Source organism: Manduca sexta, chromosome 13 (genome assembly GCF_014839805.1).
Source record: "Manduca sexta isolate Smith_Timp_Sample1 chromosome 13, JHU_Msex_v1.0, whole genome shotgun sequence".
Taxonomy (NCBI): Eukaryota; Metazoa; Arthropoda; class Insecta; order Lepidoptera; family Sphingidae; genus Manduca; species Manduca sexta.
In genome coordinates, this window is record NC_051127.1 from 11,403,942 (window position 1) to 11,421,504 (window position 17,563).

Sequence of the window (17,563 nt, forward strand, 5' to 3'; positions counted from 1 at the left end):
ATTGTTTAATGGCGTTGAATATTATAATAATATATGTACTGTTGGTGCAGTTACCTAATTGCCATAAAAAAAACTCGCATCATACGATGCTGTTTCGATGCTCTTGCGTTTCATTTAATAAACGGGATCGAATCTTTTTGCTCTGGCATTACGTGCCGGTGTCGCTAACGGTTGCTTTAATAATACTTATTGCTGGTCATTACCCTCGGAGCATTGCGCAGACTTGCAACTGGGGATATGGAGAAATGCTTGGCGTAATGCTTCTATGTCGCAGTATTTAACGACTTTCAGTGTAAACTAGCTAACTTACATTATAGTTAGTGACTTATGTCAAAAAATTATAAAATTTAAATATGCGAATAGCTATATGTTGAGAAAACATTAACATAACTAGCTGACCGAGCGAACTTGCTACTATACTCAATTAGTCCCACTCTACCCTACGTGATGCCACATCACTAGAAAATTGCACACGTCGACCTGTCGCGTACTGTAAATTCCTATACCTGCACTGCCTTAGAAAATATCGGCATTATTCATTTACTCTAAAAGGAAATTATTAAAATAAAATTTCGGTTAACTCGCAACAAAATAATTTCAGTAAATAAGAAATAGTACTTAAAAATGTTTCAATAAGAAAATAGTAAATTTCAGTAAGTAAGTAAAAGTTTACCTGATCGTTAGTGCATTTGTCAGTGAAGTTCTGCCACCGGGGCTTGACGTGGTACACGTGGAAGTGGTGCGCCAGCTCGCACGTGGCGCCCGCATCTCCGCCCGCGTCTAGGGTCCTCTGCAGCTTCCCCACCAGCTCCAGTAATTCCAGCCTTTTCGCCAGCACGTAATTCACGCGCCCATATCTGATATTGTTTATAGCTGGTCAATTCTCCAAGTTTGAACAAATATAGAGCATGGCAAGATGGACATATTAGTTTTTAAAGTAAAATATACAGTACATTGTAAATGCCACAACAAGGCTAAAGTATTTTAGTCCCTCGTTTCTTATGCCTCAATTATACTATTGACGAATAATTCGCCGAATAATGTAGTTTTAATTATGCCAAGTGAGACACGATTGGCGCCAGTAATAAATTAATCTTTTTTTGTACGACGCAGGCGCAAATTAATATCAACACTTATTGCTAAAAGTCACGTATATACCCGCGTAGTGGCGCAACGAGCGATCAGGGCGTACCGCACGGTTTTTTTGAGGCGGTTTATTTTCTGGCCAGATTTCTGTCCTGGGATCTGAACGCTAAATCCCCCTCCGTTGCGTTTTATTGACCGGAGGAGGCGACCGGACGCAGGTAGCCTACAACCCTAAAGGAGGTAGTGACCATAAGGGCTTCCTCAAGGCGAGTCGCCGTGGAAGAGTAACGTCTCAGGCTGAAGAACCCGTTGGCGGAGTTCAGGGGCGTCACGGTAATGCGTCCGGTCTATGCCGTTTGGCTAGACAGGCGCCACAATATACGACTTATTTATTTTTCTTACTATAATGAACGAATTCTTACTAAAAAAAAAGAAAACAATACCACACCCAGGCTAAGTAAAACAGATTTGAAACAATTTTTGTCTTAGCCTATTTAAAAGCCTTTATCCAAAATAACGGAATAAAGATTTTTGTTTCTGCAAATACGTACACGGTATTTAGCTAGGCGGAATTTATTGATTTAAACGAGAAGAAACATCCAATTGAATGTTTCTGAAGTGGAAGAGTGACTTCGTTGGTCTAGATGGATATTAGAGAGAAAAGAGAATAATCTGAGGGCCCGACAAAGCTATAAGTCGCTATGCTAAATAAGATTTAGGTCGTGCTGTTCCATCTGCGGTCAAGTTTACAGTCTTTTTACTGGACGAGCGCGAACAGCCTTCGCCTTGAACTGAATTTGCCAGTGTGACACGAGCCTTAACTTAACCTTACGAATGAAACAATCTGACCTTAATGCTAATCAATCAAGGTTATCTATATTATTTTTCATGATAATGTTACGATCTCTGCCGAGAGGTTTCTCAGAGAGGAATGTTGAAACGAAATCAATTTAGTTACCGACTTCTGGTTTTCCCGACAGCAATGAAAGGAGTACATAATCAATTTCAATTCAGCGTTCCAATTCTTGGTATTTGCAAATCAACCAGGTCAACTCAGGTCATGTCGCTCTATTATCACTTAATTTGCGTATGTGTGGTAATGCAAGTTTGGTATAACGAAACCATTGTGAGCATAATCACAAAACATATTCACATATAGGTACCTTATAGAACCTATATTATAACTCCGTCTCTTTTCTGTTCTGTCTTCTGTACTATAAATATTTCCTTTCTGTTTTACTATCTTGCTAATTAATGGCATATAATAAAACATATTGCTAAAGAACATGTATCAACACTTAACGACAATCGCGATTAATAAATAATAATTAATTAAAATGCTGAAAACGTTTAAATTATAAGTGTTGACGGCCATAAACTTCATATAGGTAAGTGATATGAATAATACTAGTGGTCCTCGATGTTAAAGGAATACCAATAATCGTAAAGCCATTTTTTTTATTCCTTAAAATAGCATGAAACCTGATGCGATTGTAAAAATTTGCACGACTCATTGTAGCAGTATTTTTTAACCCATGCATGCTTGACATGTTAACCGGTGTCTGTATGCCTAACATGACAGTTACGCGTGTCACGGGAATATAACCTTATTATCTTTATATATAAAAATTAATTATTATTTGCCTTGGTCACGCCATCACGCGTGAACAACTGGACTGATTTCACTAATTTTTTTTTGTTGTTTGTTATTGTCAGGAGAAGAATCTTATGAAAGAAAAAATTAAGGAAGTTGAGCGGAACGTTAAAAATTTAAGAAAATTTAATTTCAGCTATTGACAGAATGCGCGCTGCAAATTCATAGTTAAGACGGGACAACGTCTGTCGGGTCAACTAGTTTATTATATATTTTATTATTATAAAAAATTGTTATATAATAATGTTATTTATTATATAATAAATAATAATTATAATACAATATATAATAGCCGGCTGACATGTCAAGCATGCATTGGGTAATATACATTTATACTAGCATTTTCTCACTACTCTGTGTCAGCTAAATAAACAAACACAAGGATAGATAAATATTAATAACGCGCGCCATTTTTTTACACTATGCTGCAGTCTGTACTTTACCTAACGTCTGTGAAACGTATCGAATTTATGTTATGGGTGATTTGGCAGGCAACAGACTGATTCGAGTGATGAATCAATAGAATCTGAAAAATAATTTAGGCAATTAAGTATATGATTTCGAACAGGCCGGCATAACCATGTCGACTGGCGACGTGTCGACAATCGATTTTATATGTATTCCACTTACCGTCAGTTCCAGTGGAGTCATGTTGCCGTGATGTATGCCTCTATAGAAAAAATATGGCGACGGAGAAATACACGATGAAAAGTGGGTGAACCAGTTGCGGCTCCACATTCTTTCGTTGATTAGGGGCGTGAGTGTGTGTATAAAAACAAAATACTTACCTAGAAAAGTCCTTGTCCGTCTGCAACGCTTCTTCTCCATGACCCAGACGTAGGAGATGTCGTTCATCAACATCCAATTCGGCAACTTTCTCGAACAATTGATTCAGAGCTTGGTTGCTGTGTGTGACCACCAATGTACGTTGCCAGGGAAAATTGTGGTACAGATTCGATATTATTTGCACGGCGACGTCCGTTTTACCTATGACGAAGAAATATTGATGAATAAATATTGATTTATGAATATTAATTGATGTATTAATAGTATAATAAATTAAGATTTAAATTACACAAAAATATTTAAATTCAGAACAAATGTTCAATTTAGATTTAACATGAAAAGATACATTTTGTTTCGGCTAATATTTTAGTTTAATTTAGTTAGTGATAGTTCGCAGTCGAAAAAATGTAAAAATAATTAATAATCATGGATATTTCTGCCTTTAAAATTTCGTCATATTAAATTTTAAAGGCCGAAATATCCATGATTATTAATTATTTTTACGTTTTTCTTCAACTGCGAGAACTAATCACTAACTAGACGTGAATTTAAATTCTTTACTTGCCAATACTTGTTTAGTTACCCAGATTAAAGCCGAAACAAAATGTATGAAAATGGACCTTGAGGTATCGCCTTAAGTTTTCATATTAGCGAGATAGGAAACATATCGTTCAATAAGTGAACGGACTTTGTCATTTGTTCTAAGTTCTTGAATAGATTCTAGGCCAGTGACGCAACCATTTCGTCATTTGAAATATAAATATTTATTTATTGCCATATATTCATATTAACTTCGTGTTAATGTCATATTTCCAACAAAGGACCGCATTTCGTGATGATGACGCAAGTGTAGACAATGCTAATATTTGTTCTGCTTGTTTGGTTTTTTTATCTTATCCTGTGTGTTAGTGAATAGTTTCCAAAATATCGCAGTAGGCACATGCAAGCATTACCTGAACATATATGACGAAAATAAATTTGCAAATAAACATGGTCTTCTTTGCAATTGTAATTTTATGAAATTTCAACCGCTCATGACAGTCCCGCAAAAAGTATTTAACCTCGATGGACTTTAAAGATAAAAATCTTTATAAGAAGTAATATTTACATGGACAAGTAAATTACATAAGCCCTATGGCTATATTCTGTGTACGCCTGCAGCTCAAGTTAAGTGTTTCTTTAAAAAGTCAATCAAAAAACTCATTCTTATTCAAAATTGTGAGTCTATTGGTCCTTCTACAAGATGCGATTCGCACAAGTAAGTAGACCCCACCATTGCCGACAATCGAAGACTGATTTGCCTTAGATTCGGATATTTATCTTCAGATATAAAAAAATCATTTTTTTTTTTATGATGGCCTTGACATTTATAATTGGTACTTATAGTCTGCATTATCGCATTTTCAAAAGAAGTAAGTCCTATTAAACTGACTTGATATTTCAGTAGCACATTCCTCAAAGTTTCGTCACGCAAAAGGATAACTCATAAAACATGCGATATTTTCCAATTTACTGAGATCATAAAAACCTTTCTCGTATTCGTCCTACATTTTTGATAACTCTCCCTCATAAATCAAAGTTTAAGTCAATTCAACTTAAAAAAAAAATGTTTCATCATCTTTCGTTTCAGTTGATCTGACAATTTAATGCACAAAATTTTGTATCTGAGCGTCATGACCTCTTTCGTTCAGAAAAGCAATTATTTTCTTTTCCCGTATTGGCGGTACGCATAACGCTGAACAGAGCTAAAAATATCAGGTGCCGGCCACAGTTCCGCCGTAAAACATCACTTATAGTTAACGGTTCTGTTTTTATCTGAAACAGCGTTCCACTTACCTGTTCCCGGCGGACCCACGACCAGAGTTAAACCCGGCTGCATACCAGATCTAATAGCTTCCACTTGCGTTGGGGTAAATAATATTGTATTCCTGATAACAAAAAAAAAAAAATTGCATTTTTTTTAAATTATCGCTCGTGACAATAACATCAACCTGTAAGTATATGTTTTAAAATCAAGTTACGAACAAGTGAAACTTAATAAGTATATTTTTATGGCGACACATTTAAGACTTTAATGCACTTTGGTCATTAATCATTATAATTAACTTTCTTTTTTTTTTCATAATTTCATAATAATATTATGTAATGGATGGATGATGGATGTATGAATTCAGTTTATATATTATCATGCATATTAAAATGGAAACCCGTTCCTTTCCTATAGGTCCAATTAATATTAATTATCTACTAAAAAAAAAACATAAAAATATTAGGACACATCTAATGTCTTATGGATGACTTCCGCAGTAAGGTGCCACGTAAAGCTTTCTAATTCAAAAGAGCAGTTGCTACCGTTCATGGGAACTCATGTCCCTTGCCATCACGCGAAGGGTCTGTTGATCACAGCTAGCATTTTGAAAAAAAAAGCATAAATAAAAAATACAAACTTTTTCGGTTCGTTGTACAAGTACGGGCCTCTCTTCGGCATAACGTGCGGTTCGACGATAATCACTTTGCGCTGTTTGTCTTCTTCCGTCGCATTCTCATCTTGCTGCTGCTTGCGTGCAACGTTCTCGAAAGTTAACCTAAACATACATAATTAATTGAATTTAATGTGTTGATCAAATAAACATGCAAAAATCTTCAAAACTATTTTGCTAATTCAGATGTATAGTATTGTTACGATAAAAATATTTTTGGGAGGATATTTGTGACATGTCCTACACTTTTTGCAACAGAATCATTGAACGTTTTACAGATCGAGACAGTTGGCAATAGACTCTCGTACCGGTAAGTTGGTTGGTAATATGTTTGAGAAAGTATTTTTGTTAAATAAGATATAGATCATTTTATTTTATTAAAATCAAAATCTTTAACGGTGAAGGAAAACATCGTGAGGAAACCTGCACATCTGAGAAGTTCTCTATAGGAATTTCGAAGGTGTGTGAAGTCTACCAATCCGCACTAGGCCAGCGTGGTGGACTAAGGCCTAATCCCTCTCAGTAATAGAGGAGGCCCGTGCTCAGCAGTGGGCAAGTATATAATACAGGGCTGATATTATTATTATTATTATTAAAATCAAAATGCTTCCTTTCCTAACAGTATAAATAATTCAATACACGTTAAACACTTTGCGACTCTGATATAGGTATGAATACGATTTCTACTTACAGTAAGAGAGCTGATTTATCAGTTACTTTTGGAATTCCTACCGCGAAGTGAAACAGGCTTAAACATTAAGGAAATACGGAAGCAGTGGTTAAATTAATAACGATTTCCTTGAATGCGTAACAGAATACAGTAATTGGATTTATGACTTGAGTACACGATATGAATAAGATTGAATTTTGTCTGCGCTGCTGAGTGGCATGACTGTAGAACAATAAAGATGGAATCATCAACATGGTTTTGTTAAATTTAATTTGAACCTGGTATTACTCTATAACGAACGAAATGACATTCCACTATGCGAGCGTTTCTATAATTTTAAAAAACATAAAGGTTTCTAACAAAGATATTTCGGAAGACTGAATTCAGCATTAAAACAGCAAAATAAAGGAATACTTCCGTTTTTTTAGCATAATATGTGGCCTATAAAGTATTTATTATATATCATATATTTTTATTTAAGCTGCATTGTTGCCGTACTATGACGGACATGGTAAAATGTTAACGAATTATTTATACCGTCTGCTAGTTTTTCACTGATGATGAACTGGAATTTTTTAAAGGTCATGATGAGCAACTTATACGGTAATTCAATAATATGTGGAAATAGCGGTTGGTTTCCATGGCGTAAGATATACAAATTTAATGTACGCGGTATAATAATAATTCTGTCAAAATGAACGTGACCTTGGAAGGCGACACAAAAAGTGTTACCATGTTAGAATCTTGAGACAAAGCCGTAAAAAACGCGGCCAACAAAATGTTTCTTACCTGACGCTGTCAAATAGTTTTTTTGGGGCTACATTTTAAAAGTCGCTCAAGTCTTGTTTTTTTGGCAATCGTCTGCAGCTTTGGCAATCGGACTCCGATCGTTTTTCGATAATAGAGACCCGATATTAAGGGATTACAAATTGATGATAATATGTTTTTATTAGTATACCCACAGAATACTGAATAGTATTACGTACTATATAGCCTATAATAAGTCTTCTCCTTGATCGTATTCTTCATCACTGAAGATCGTGTCCGTCTGGAAACCTCTTGACAAATCGATGACGAGCTGTTTTCAAGCCATCCTGTCTTCGACTTTCCTCATAGCAATGATAATAGCAAGTCCTATTATACTCTTTATTTGATCAGACCAATCGTGTCGATGATCGCCCACGAGGTCTTCTCCTGTCTACTTTCCTTACAACCAGCAGTTTGCCGAAGTTTTCTGGCTGTCTTCGGAGGATGTGGCTAAATAACTTAAGATTCATTTGTAGTATATTGCGGAGCCTAGTCTTGTTCTTCAATTGGGCAAGGATGGAGTTATTCTGCGTCTTGCTGTCCATGGTATACGTAACATTTTCCTCCAACACCAAATTTGAAAAGCCTCTATCTTTTTTAGGTCTGATGCGCGAATTAACCATGATGCGGAGCCGTATAGGAATATCGGCAATGCCAGCGTTCTCACGAGTCTCAATTTAGTTGTTTTGGAGACATTTCTGTGTTGCTAGATCGTCGTCATCTTGCTCGTGGCAACGTTTCCCATTTGCGTTCACATCCGAATTTCGTTTTCGCAGCTTTCCTGATCGCTAATAATTATAGAGCCTAGGTATATGAAATTGCTCACGAATTCCAGTTCCGCGAATTCTCCAGTGAGTGCTATATGTCCAATTCGGTCAATGCCATAACTTTTGTTTTTGATTTATTGACCGAAAGTCCTACAATTTCGCTTTCTCGTTCTTGCGATTTGTTTTTGCATATCGGAGATTACTGATATGGGTTCCACCGACCGCGATGCCTTCCTTCCAATTTTCTAAGGCCCTTCTTATTATAAACTCGCCATAAATGTTGAAAAGAAAGGAGGACAGAATGCAACCCAACGTAGTCCTTTGTCCGGCTTGAAGGATCGTGACACCACATCATTCACGCTGATCTTAGACTCTATCGTAGTATAAAAAAATGAGGACAAAGATAATTTCCTAACCTCGGTCCTATGAAAGTAAATCTATTTAAATCGTTCGCAAGTAGTTAAGAATTGAACCTTTTAATAATTTTACCGTCGAGCACTGGTTTAGCAACAGTGAAATAGGCGAAGTTTTTGGTTGGATTTCCTGGGAATCTGATAAGAAAATCGTGGCGGAAAATAATATTGATGGAAATCTGTTAACATTTATCCACGGCTTTGAGGGTGCCTCCGCAAACGTTAGCGCTCAATAAAAATAAGGAAAACATTAAACATGTCTTCTACAAAATTAACAGGAATTTACCGTGTACATAAAAATAGATATCTGGAGTATGTCGAGTAAACCCAAACATTTTTAAAACAAATATCAAGATCTGGAGTTTAGGTTGAGTATAATGAGAGGGATCCGCTGCATTAAAGTTGTTTCATTTTGTGAATCAGTAGTTGAGTCAGAAGACTGTTTAAGGATTTAGAGAGACATTATCCGCTTTTGTACAATACGCCCATACATGACAACTAGCAAGCAACATCTGTTTGTTTCCTAGTGTACGTATGACAAAGTAATATTAACGTTTCCATTTTTAGTGCAACCCAAAAGGAATGCAAGTTTTGTCCAATTCGAGCAATAATTATTGTTGTCTCCTAGCGCTCTAATGTGTGCGTGCGTACTATTTTTAAATGTTACTTTATCTTCGAATACGTCTCAATACAGCGAAAATTATCTTCATGATATTGTATTATAAGTATATAATTCATTCAGTAATTCATTTATAGTATTCCAAACCAAAATTGTATCTTCCATTGCTTTTAAAATACTTAAAACAGAATTATTTATAAAAATTAAATTTATAATTTAGTGATAAGGTTTAGATACTTAATAAAAAAGTACATATTATTAACAGATCGCATGCGTATCATTTTCTACGGAAATCAAAGATCTGCGAAAAAGTACTTTGAACGTTTAATACCTTACAACATCATAAAAAATTTACTTATAAAACCTAAAAAATTGCATTAGAATAGAAGAATATACATGTATAGAAGAATTAATTCATATCATTCAATAGATAGTGCCGACACCTCGTGAGGAAACCTGCATACCTGAGAAGTTCTCCATAAAAACTTCGAAGGTATGTGTGAATTCTGCCAACCCGCGCTAGTAGTGGGTCAGTAGGTCAGTAGTGGGACAGTATATAATGAAAGCTGATATTATTATAATACAGATATGCTCTTTGTAGTTTCTGTGTGTAATAATATGTTATTGTTTGTTATTACAGTACAATAGGTCGTCTTGTATCGATTTAGCTGCAGTCACGATTACTTTGTAGGTACTTGCATCTTATGCCATAGCAAATCGTTAAACGTTTTGTTTCTTGATTTATCATGGAGTAGAGCATTATTGTAGCCTGTTTCGTTTCTAGCGCATTTTGACAAAATTTTTAGGAGGAAAGATATGAACTCATAACACAACTTCCAGAGAAACCATCAGTATTTCGTGAAATTCAATAATGGTTAATAAGGTAGAATCTTGACTACCACTTTGCATTCTTTCCCTATCTAATGTAGTCTAGATATCAAGTTTATTACTTACTACAATGTATGTGTGCCAAATTTTATTCAATTTAGATTTAGCATTTATATGTAAATTTTGAACAATAAAAATTTCCAAAAATACAAATACTTAAATATCGACTAGGTAGGTACCTAATCACATTTTTTACTCAATCTATAAGAAAATCTTTAATCAATTAAGTACTTACTTGAAAGGTCTGATCAGTTTACGTGGATCGTCAGTCTGCACCTTGATTTCATGTCCCGGGAAGCTGTTACGCAAGTGCTCCATATCCAGGAAGGTGTCGTTAAAGTCCAAAGTTGCAATTTCATTTGGCATTCTGTGGTAATAACATTAAATGTGAGCGACATTGAGTAAGGCAAAGAATGGATGTAGGTGAGGAAAGAATGGATGCAGATAAGTTTAGAATGCTGCGGTCGGTCGAAACATAGACATAAGACACAAAATATTGTATAAACAAAATTATATGACTACTGATATTATCAGTGCAGTGGATGATGCAGTCAATGAGGATATGACATTATTATACAGCGATTTACCTGGTGTAATGAGCTTGTCCCGGATCACCGTATCCAAGCACGATATCGTGCAGCCATTCAGGTACAACGCATTCCGTATTCATCAATTCCCTTATAGTCTCCAGCACGGCCTTAAAATTGTTTTCTTTTGGCTTTCGTCGCATAACGATGTTAAATGTTTCATATACATCCTGTGTGGACAAACACGTCAATACATGCGCAATAAATGTGTCGGTAAACCACGAAAAGGTTAATTAATGGTGCTATTTCCCAGAAAACGCGATATAATGGGGTTTAGGAAACATTAATTTTTAACGACTGCAATATGTGCAGTACATTATAGGTATACTTTTGGAAACGTTACAAACTATTCGATCTCGTTAGTCCAGAGACCTAGAGAAGAAAGAGGGTACCATAATTTTCTGATACAAATTACAAAATTAACATAGAAAAATCTGATAGGCTCTATCTACCATGAATGATACTTTAACATAAAATTCTAGTGCAACTTTGTGAAAATCATTGCAAATTGGCTTCTAGATTGTGACCGAGTTTAATTAAACCCCGAGGAATAAGAGGGGTGTTATATTTGTAAGGTGTATATCAGAGTCTTTATATCTATATGTCTATTTTGATTCGGTTTTTATTATTTGAAAGCTGATGTGATCGAGGTGATTTTTAGCTATAATTTACAGATTCAGGCGTGTGAAAGTCATCAGCTTTTTTTCTACGTTCACATGTCCGATTGATTGGAAACTTGGTATACTATTACGCCGGTTGTACTTCTAAAGCATGGTGACCTGAAGCTGATGTTAAAGCATAATGTATTCTGGGGGGTATCTAAATCCCCAGCAACTTACAGCAGACTTAGCGTGTTTGGTGTCGTAGAAATGGTTGCAACGAGGATCCCTTCTAATAAAAAAAACCTCTCAAAAGCAAAAAAAATATATGTTTATTTATCCTTTAAGCATCTAGTAATATTTTAACCCAAACGTCGTCGTGTCGAGGCACCGAACACCGGTACGGGGAGATGAAAATACTTCATTAATATTTGATACTGTTTTTTTGTCACATTAGACTTTTTGATTATAATTAAAGATTTAAAATCATTAAATATATTGATATACGACGTTTAATACAAAAATTACCTGTTATTTAAAGCCCTACCAAAATCGGATTTTAGCACTATTTTAAAATGCCTTTTATTAGTTTTTGCCGTGAAACCCCAAATTACTTCTTATAAATGCAGCTATAAATGGAAATTCATAAATTAGGAACGTCCGTTATGACGGAACACTAAATGACGAATAGCCGGAAGAAACAGATACAAAAATAGGTAGGTATTTGAGCGTATATACAATGCAAATAATCAAGATTAGGTAGCTATGAATTTCTGGAAAGAATGTTATTTTATTTTACAAACCGATTTTTTTATCTTATTTATGTAGATGATATTTCGGTTAGACAGCGTAATATTTTAAATGAAATTAAATTGATAAACACTTACTTCATTTCCTTTGCTAGCACGGTCCAAATCGAGTCTATACTGGTTGGGGTCCAGCAATAGTCGGAAGGTTCTAGAATCTCCTTCTAATTCGGGTCTCGGTTCAGGGCCTTCTTCGATGACTCTGCCAGACGCGTCTAACATACCCTCTACTTCACATCCCCGGACATATACTATGCCCGCTTGCTCTACCATACTCTTTCTGTAGTCATATTTAGTACCTACGAAATGAATTAAACATTTATCAGGATCGTCTGCCATTAAAAATTATGAGAGGTCATATTTGCCAGTTACATCGCAATTTTGGGTATAAAATTAATTGCTTTATGAAGACATATAGTTAGTAATCCCATAAATACTTACCTATACCCTGTGTTGGTCTCACAGTAATTAAAAAGCAAACATCGTGCTTCCTTAGACTTTCCCATTCGTGTTTGATCTCATTTCGGACGCTAAGAGTAACAGTAACATCGGCACGGACTCTGGACGGTGCTTTTTCCCCGATATTAGGTTTCGCAACTTCCACTACGGCAAAACTCTTAATGGGATGAGCCATTCGCGCCCAACCACCGAAGTATACGCTATCGTCTTCTGCTCGCCTGGTACAACCATAATTATTTGTTTACAAAAATCAGAACCCTTCATGTTTTAAATCTTAATATTAAAAATATTTTTCGCAATCAACATGCAACGCGTCGGAGGCTCACGCACCCCTAGTTGTTAGCTTCGTTTAGTATAAAATTCGCCGTAAATTATGTAGCAGTGGTAGTAATCGGATAATTATAAAAAGGAAATACTGTAGAGAACGAATAAAAGTTAAGATTAAGAAAACGGTTTATTTATATAGTCCCCAACGCCGTTTATTGACCAATATTCTATTCCCTTTCGTAATTTGGCATTTCCATTTTCCTTTAGGCAATCCAGCTCATAGGGTGTAGCAAAAATATCAGATAGTGATTCGGCGCAACGCTGCTCTCCACACAACACAAACATCCGAAAGACGCGAAAAATAGGTAAAACAACGTAAAACTAAAACTATATATTTTTTGTCCTTCTTTATATAGTCTGATAAAACTATTTTTTATTGATTTATTCTCAAGATCAAGTCATTGGTGATATAAACTTTTCAATTCTTTAGGTTAGAACTGACCTTTTATCTGTGATAACAATTTATAATAGATATGAAGTTTTGACTTACCATGGAGCCAGTCTGTAGACTGCGTCTTCAATGTCTTGTCGTATTTCATCTGTGTAAATAATTCATTTAATTTAATATTACAAATCGAATATTGTTCGCACTATATATTTTAACTATAGTGCGAACGCGCGCGCTTTATCTCGCCTTGGGTAGTCGGGCGGTGGGAGGCGGAGGTGAGACAGACCGATGCACTCTGTCATTTTGCAGTCGAATTTCGCGGCGGCAAGACGCTTTTTGTGCCGGGCGGTATGTGCTCTATGTACATGAGATAAAATATCTAAAGATGGGTCGTGATTATTCTCGTAACGTAAAAGGCGTTGTTGGTAAAGTGGCCAAATACTTTCAAAAAAAGAAATCAGACGGAGAAGCATTTGAATGTAATAATACTAACTCAAATATTTAATGTATATTATACGTTATATGTAAAATACATATTTTGTGTCCTAGTTTAACTTTTAGTTCCTTATTTTCAAATACAAAATTTTTGTTCTGGTTCTCTATTATTAATTTAAAAGGAATATAAAACAAAAAAGGCTATTAAAATATATTATCTATTGAATTTGGTTTACATTTCATGCTAAAAGTAGAGTAAACGTAAAAAGAATATGTTTTCAACTCCGAATTAAATTCACTAAGCATATTACCAAAATTTCTATAAAAATTTAACATTTGTAATTATGAAATTAATAGACGTCAGTGACTTTCATGAACTAATAAATTGCCCATTTTCTTTATTTCGACTGTTTCAATACGAAATATGTAACCGACCAGCGTGGCGGCGTAATGATATAAATGCCATCGCCCATCACTCATGTTGATGCAATTTCAATTGTATTCGAAAACATAGGCTTGGCTCAATTGGCCTCGATTGTCTCATTGCTTGATATTAATAGTTGTAAGGACCATAATGCAACGTTAAGCTCAGCGCAAAAAATTTACGAGTTGGAATATCTTTCTGAATTTATACTCCTTTTGTCATAATTCAAGTCATGTAGGTACATTTATAAGTCTTAACAGGTAAAGGTGAAGAACTTTTGACCATGTTACGAGTTGAAACATTCATATTCTGATTCTAAAACAAAATAAATAAGGATGAAACTTACATGTACTCTCCAGGCGGAACAGATTGAAATTTCTAAGCAGGTAATCATGTAGGGTCAGAAACTGCAGGTTTAATTTTGGTAATGCGAGACAGTTTTCACCACTGTAAATCTCTGTGGGTACGACATTCTCGTCCCATATAATTTCTTCAGTCGGATATAAAGGCATTGAATTGAGCTCCTCCAATTGTGATATGCGGCGCTCGTGTCTGGATATCTGAACAAAATATCAATTTATAACTATCCCAAAAAACTCTGCATTCGTTTTGAAATGACTTACTGGATCCCTAATATTCAACTTACCAGCAATTCTTTAAGAAAGGTTTTATCGAGACGGTGCCAAGGAGCTTCATCTTCTTTGCCTTCCGGTGGAATGAGATTCAGATAAGTGGCTATAGCCCGAAGAGCCTTATCACTGTAAGACAATTGTACCCGAGAAAAATATTATTATATATTACGCAAGTTCAAAAGCCAACGTTTAAACTGAGATGATACGTCTATATTTTAAATACGGATATTTAATCTATGATATAAATAACTACTATTGAGCTGGTGTACATGCTGCAAAAAAAACCTGTGGTGAGGTTCGGTTACCGCAACTATCGTACTCGCGGTGGTTATTCTCGCTCCGATGTGCGCTCACATCGATGAGGCTTTATAATGAAAAATCTTTGCAAATAAAATTCCTCGTAGCCAAGTTACACAATCTAATCTACCCTCCGCTTCAATAAGAAGTGTTTTTTAGTTTGAATTCGAATACAACTCTCTGCAAAAGGTTCTGAACTATATACCTATTGTATTTTTACACAATAGTAATTTTATTGTAAGCATAGTAGAATTTAATGCCACTATGTAAGCTTTTACCTCAAATTGCCGAAATGTTTCTGCAATGCATCCCTGGTGTCGACGCTGGCTACATTTGCCAAAGAAAACAAACGTAAATCTTGGAATTTTGAGAACGCCGCTTTCTGGAAAATATCGTAAGAACCATAACACATTTTAATTTTAGTTATTTTGATTTGTAATTTTTGTAATATTCCTGATTATTATAACCAGGACTGTGTACACACTTTACACCAATGACATTTTAGAAATAGACGCGTCATACCCTAACAAAATTGCACATAAAAACAGCAGAGTATTTACTATAGTCACAGCCCTTGCGGCTCGCATCGATACGGCCCGAGCGAGCCCGAGTGGTTCCGAAGGGGCCCGAGCGTCGACCGCCCCGTCACCATGACAGTCGAATGAAATGCATTTATTAGTTTAAAAAATAAGTTAAATAATGTATATTGATTACTAACGTATGAAATGAAACGTTTTTTCATTCACAGTTGGAGTATAATTTGTACATCGTCTAAAAAACACAGGAAGGCATTTTATTTATAAAAATACAAGAAGTTAGTAAGCCGACTAGCCGCGACAGTGGTTGGAGTTTGACTAAGTGAATGTCGGGCAGTTACCTTACTTTCGTCTTGCCAGTATTGAGCTCGGACAACGTATCTATGTAATAAAAACATCTTAGCTTTACACAATGTTGAATACTGTCTTGGGCGTTTAATATAAACTACATTCTCCCTCTTTAAAGGTTTTTTTTTAATTTATTAGATTTTTTTTTTAATTATTATCGAAAACCGAAATACCTTTTTTTCATCTAACCAGTAATAATAAGCAATAACAGCAAAAAAATTTAGGCGTTAATAAATTCTCGATATACAATTTTCTAAACATCATTCCGAATCTGAAGAATTATTGCTCATATTTAGGAGTTTTATCAAGAATTAACACCTTTTCGAACTTGTTGACTGAACTAATTATTCAACGTCGGCCAGTACCTACCTGCAATGACGTAATTCTGGAATAATGTAAAAGAGTCATGTCACGATCTGCCATTGGATCACCAGTTTCATCATTGATTTCAAATCGTGCATAGAACTTCAACATTTGGAGCAGCTGCAACAAACATTTTATATCTATAAAATATATATTTTTACAAAAGAAATAAAAAATATTCGCCTTGTGGTAAGTATATGATCCAAAACATATCTCATGTTTAAATCATTACAAGTTTAATGCTTTGTCTCCTTCAAGTCTCCTCGAACCAAAAAGTTTGGTCGGGTTTACCTTTGCCACGCTATTCAGGCTTACCAACGCACAAGTTCGTTCCTTCCCATAATATTATTTCCTTTAGGCCAGATATCACTAATTACTGTTATTTATGATCCATTTTGCAATATGACCTTTGCGCTTCGTAATTAAGAACTGATGACATTCATAATATTTGGGTTATGGAGAAAAAATGCCCAATACCAAAGTAATACTTCGGGACTTTCTTAGTATCTAAAATTTCTTCAATATTTTAAGTAAAACCTAGTGAAATTCTCTAGGTTAATTAAATACAGTATGTTTCGCTGTGAAAATTGTATTAAGAGTTACTTTTATTTATCATACCCAACCTCAAACAACGACGTTCAAAATTTTCCTTCATAGGCTTTCAATCTTGCCCAAAGAACGACTCAAAGGTGTGATATCTAAAACCATAAGATAAAATCCGCCGATGCGGTCCGCCTTCATAAATGCAGTGTACGCAGCACCAGTGTCTATATACACAGTAATTGTGGTAGATGGACCGTAATCTGGCTGTAATCTGAATTACGGCCACGGCGGCCTGTCTGAACAGAGATCAGCCAGGTACGCAGGAGATATAATAGTCCCCAAGTTTATGTGCGATACACATGTGCTATCTCTGTTCATTAACTCTCGCACTACGATGAGAAAGCAATCCGACACGACCGGAATGAAGATTAGGTCCATGGCCAACGGTTTTACGGCAGGGGTATGACACCCTCAACTTCCTTACTCCGAGCTGCGACTGGGTAATTTTTAAAATGGAATAATCCAGCCACAATTATTTTTGACCCGACCCGGGACCCGAGCCCAGGACCTCAGCGCGGTAGTCATACACGTATTGCGTATGCATTACAACTACGCCACCGACGCAGTCATTCTACTAGCCCTAAGCCAA

General features: G+C 35.6%; 1 protein-coding gene across 3 annotated transcripts in view; it reads right to left on the minus strand.

The window, feature by feature from the left end:
• LOC115443410 (RNA helicase aquarius) overlaps window positions 1–17,563 on the minus strand; it is an 81,890-nt gene that overhangs the window by 26,481 nt on the left and 37,846 nt on the right. For 2 of the 3 annotated variants that reach the window (XM_030168797.2, XM_030168798.2), the window contains 13 exons: window positions 16,378–16,491; window positions 15,403–15,506; window positions 14,842–14,953; window positions 14,542–14,755; window positions 13,439–13,487; window positions 12,604–12,839; window positions 12,244–12,461; window positions 10,758–10,927; window positions 10,406–10,537; window positions 5,974–6,111; window positions 5,363–5,454; window positions 3,529–3,727; window positions 674–857 (listed from right to left, as the gene is read on the minus strand). In XM_030168797.2, coding sequence (XP_030024657.1) covers window positions 674–857; window positions 3,529–3,727; window positions 5,363–5,454; window positions 5,974–6,111; window positions 10,406–10,537; window positions 10,758–10,927; window positions 12,244–12,461; window positions 12,604–12,839; window positions 13,439–13,487; window positions 14,542–14,755; window positions 14,842–14,953; window positions 15,403–15,506; window positions 16,378–16,491 — 1,962 coding nt within the window. Of the gene's footprint in view, window positions 1–673; window positions 858–3,528; window positions 3,728–5,362; window positions 5,455–5,973; window positions 6,112–10,405; window positions 10,538–10,757; window positions 10,928–12,243; window positions 12,462–12,603; window positions 12,840–13,438; window positions 13,488–14,541; window positions 14,756–14,841; window positions 14,954–15,402; window positions 15,507–16,377; window positions 16,492–16,994; window positions 17,199–17,563 lie in introns of those variants that run through there. The other variant, XM_037438195.1, reaches the window with a different exon arrangement.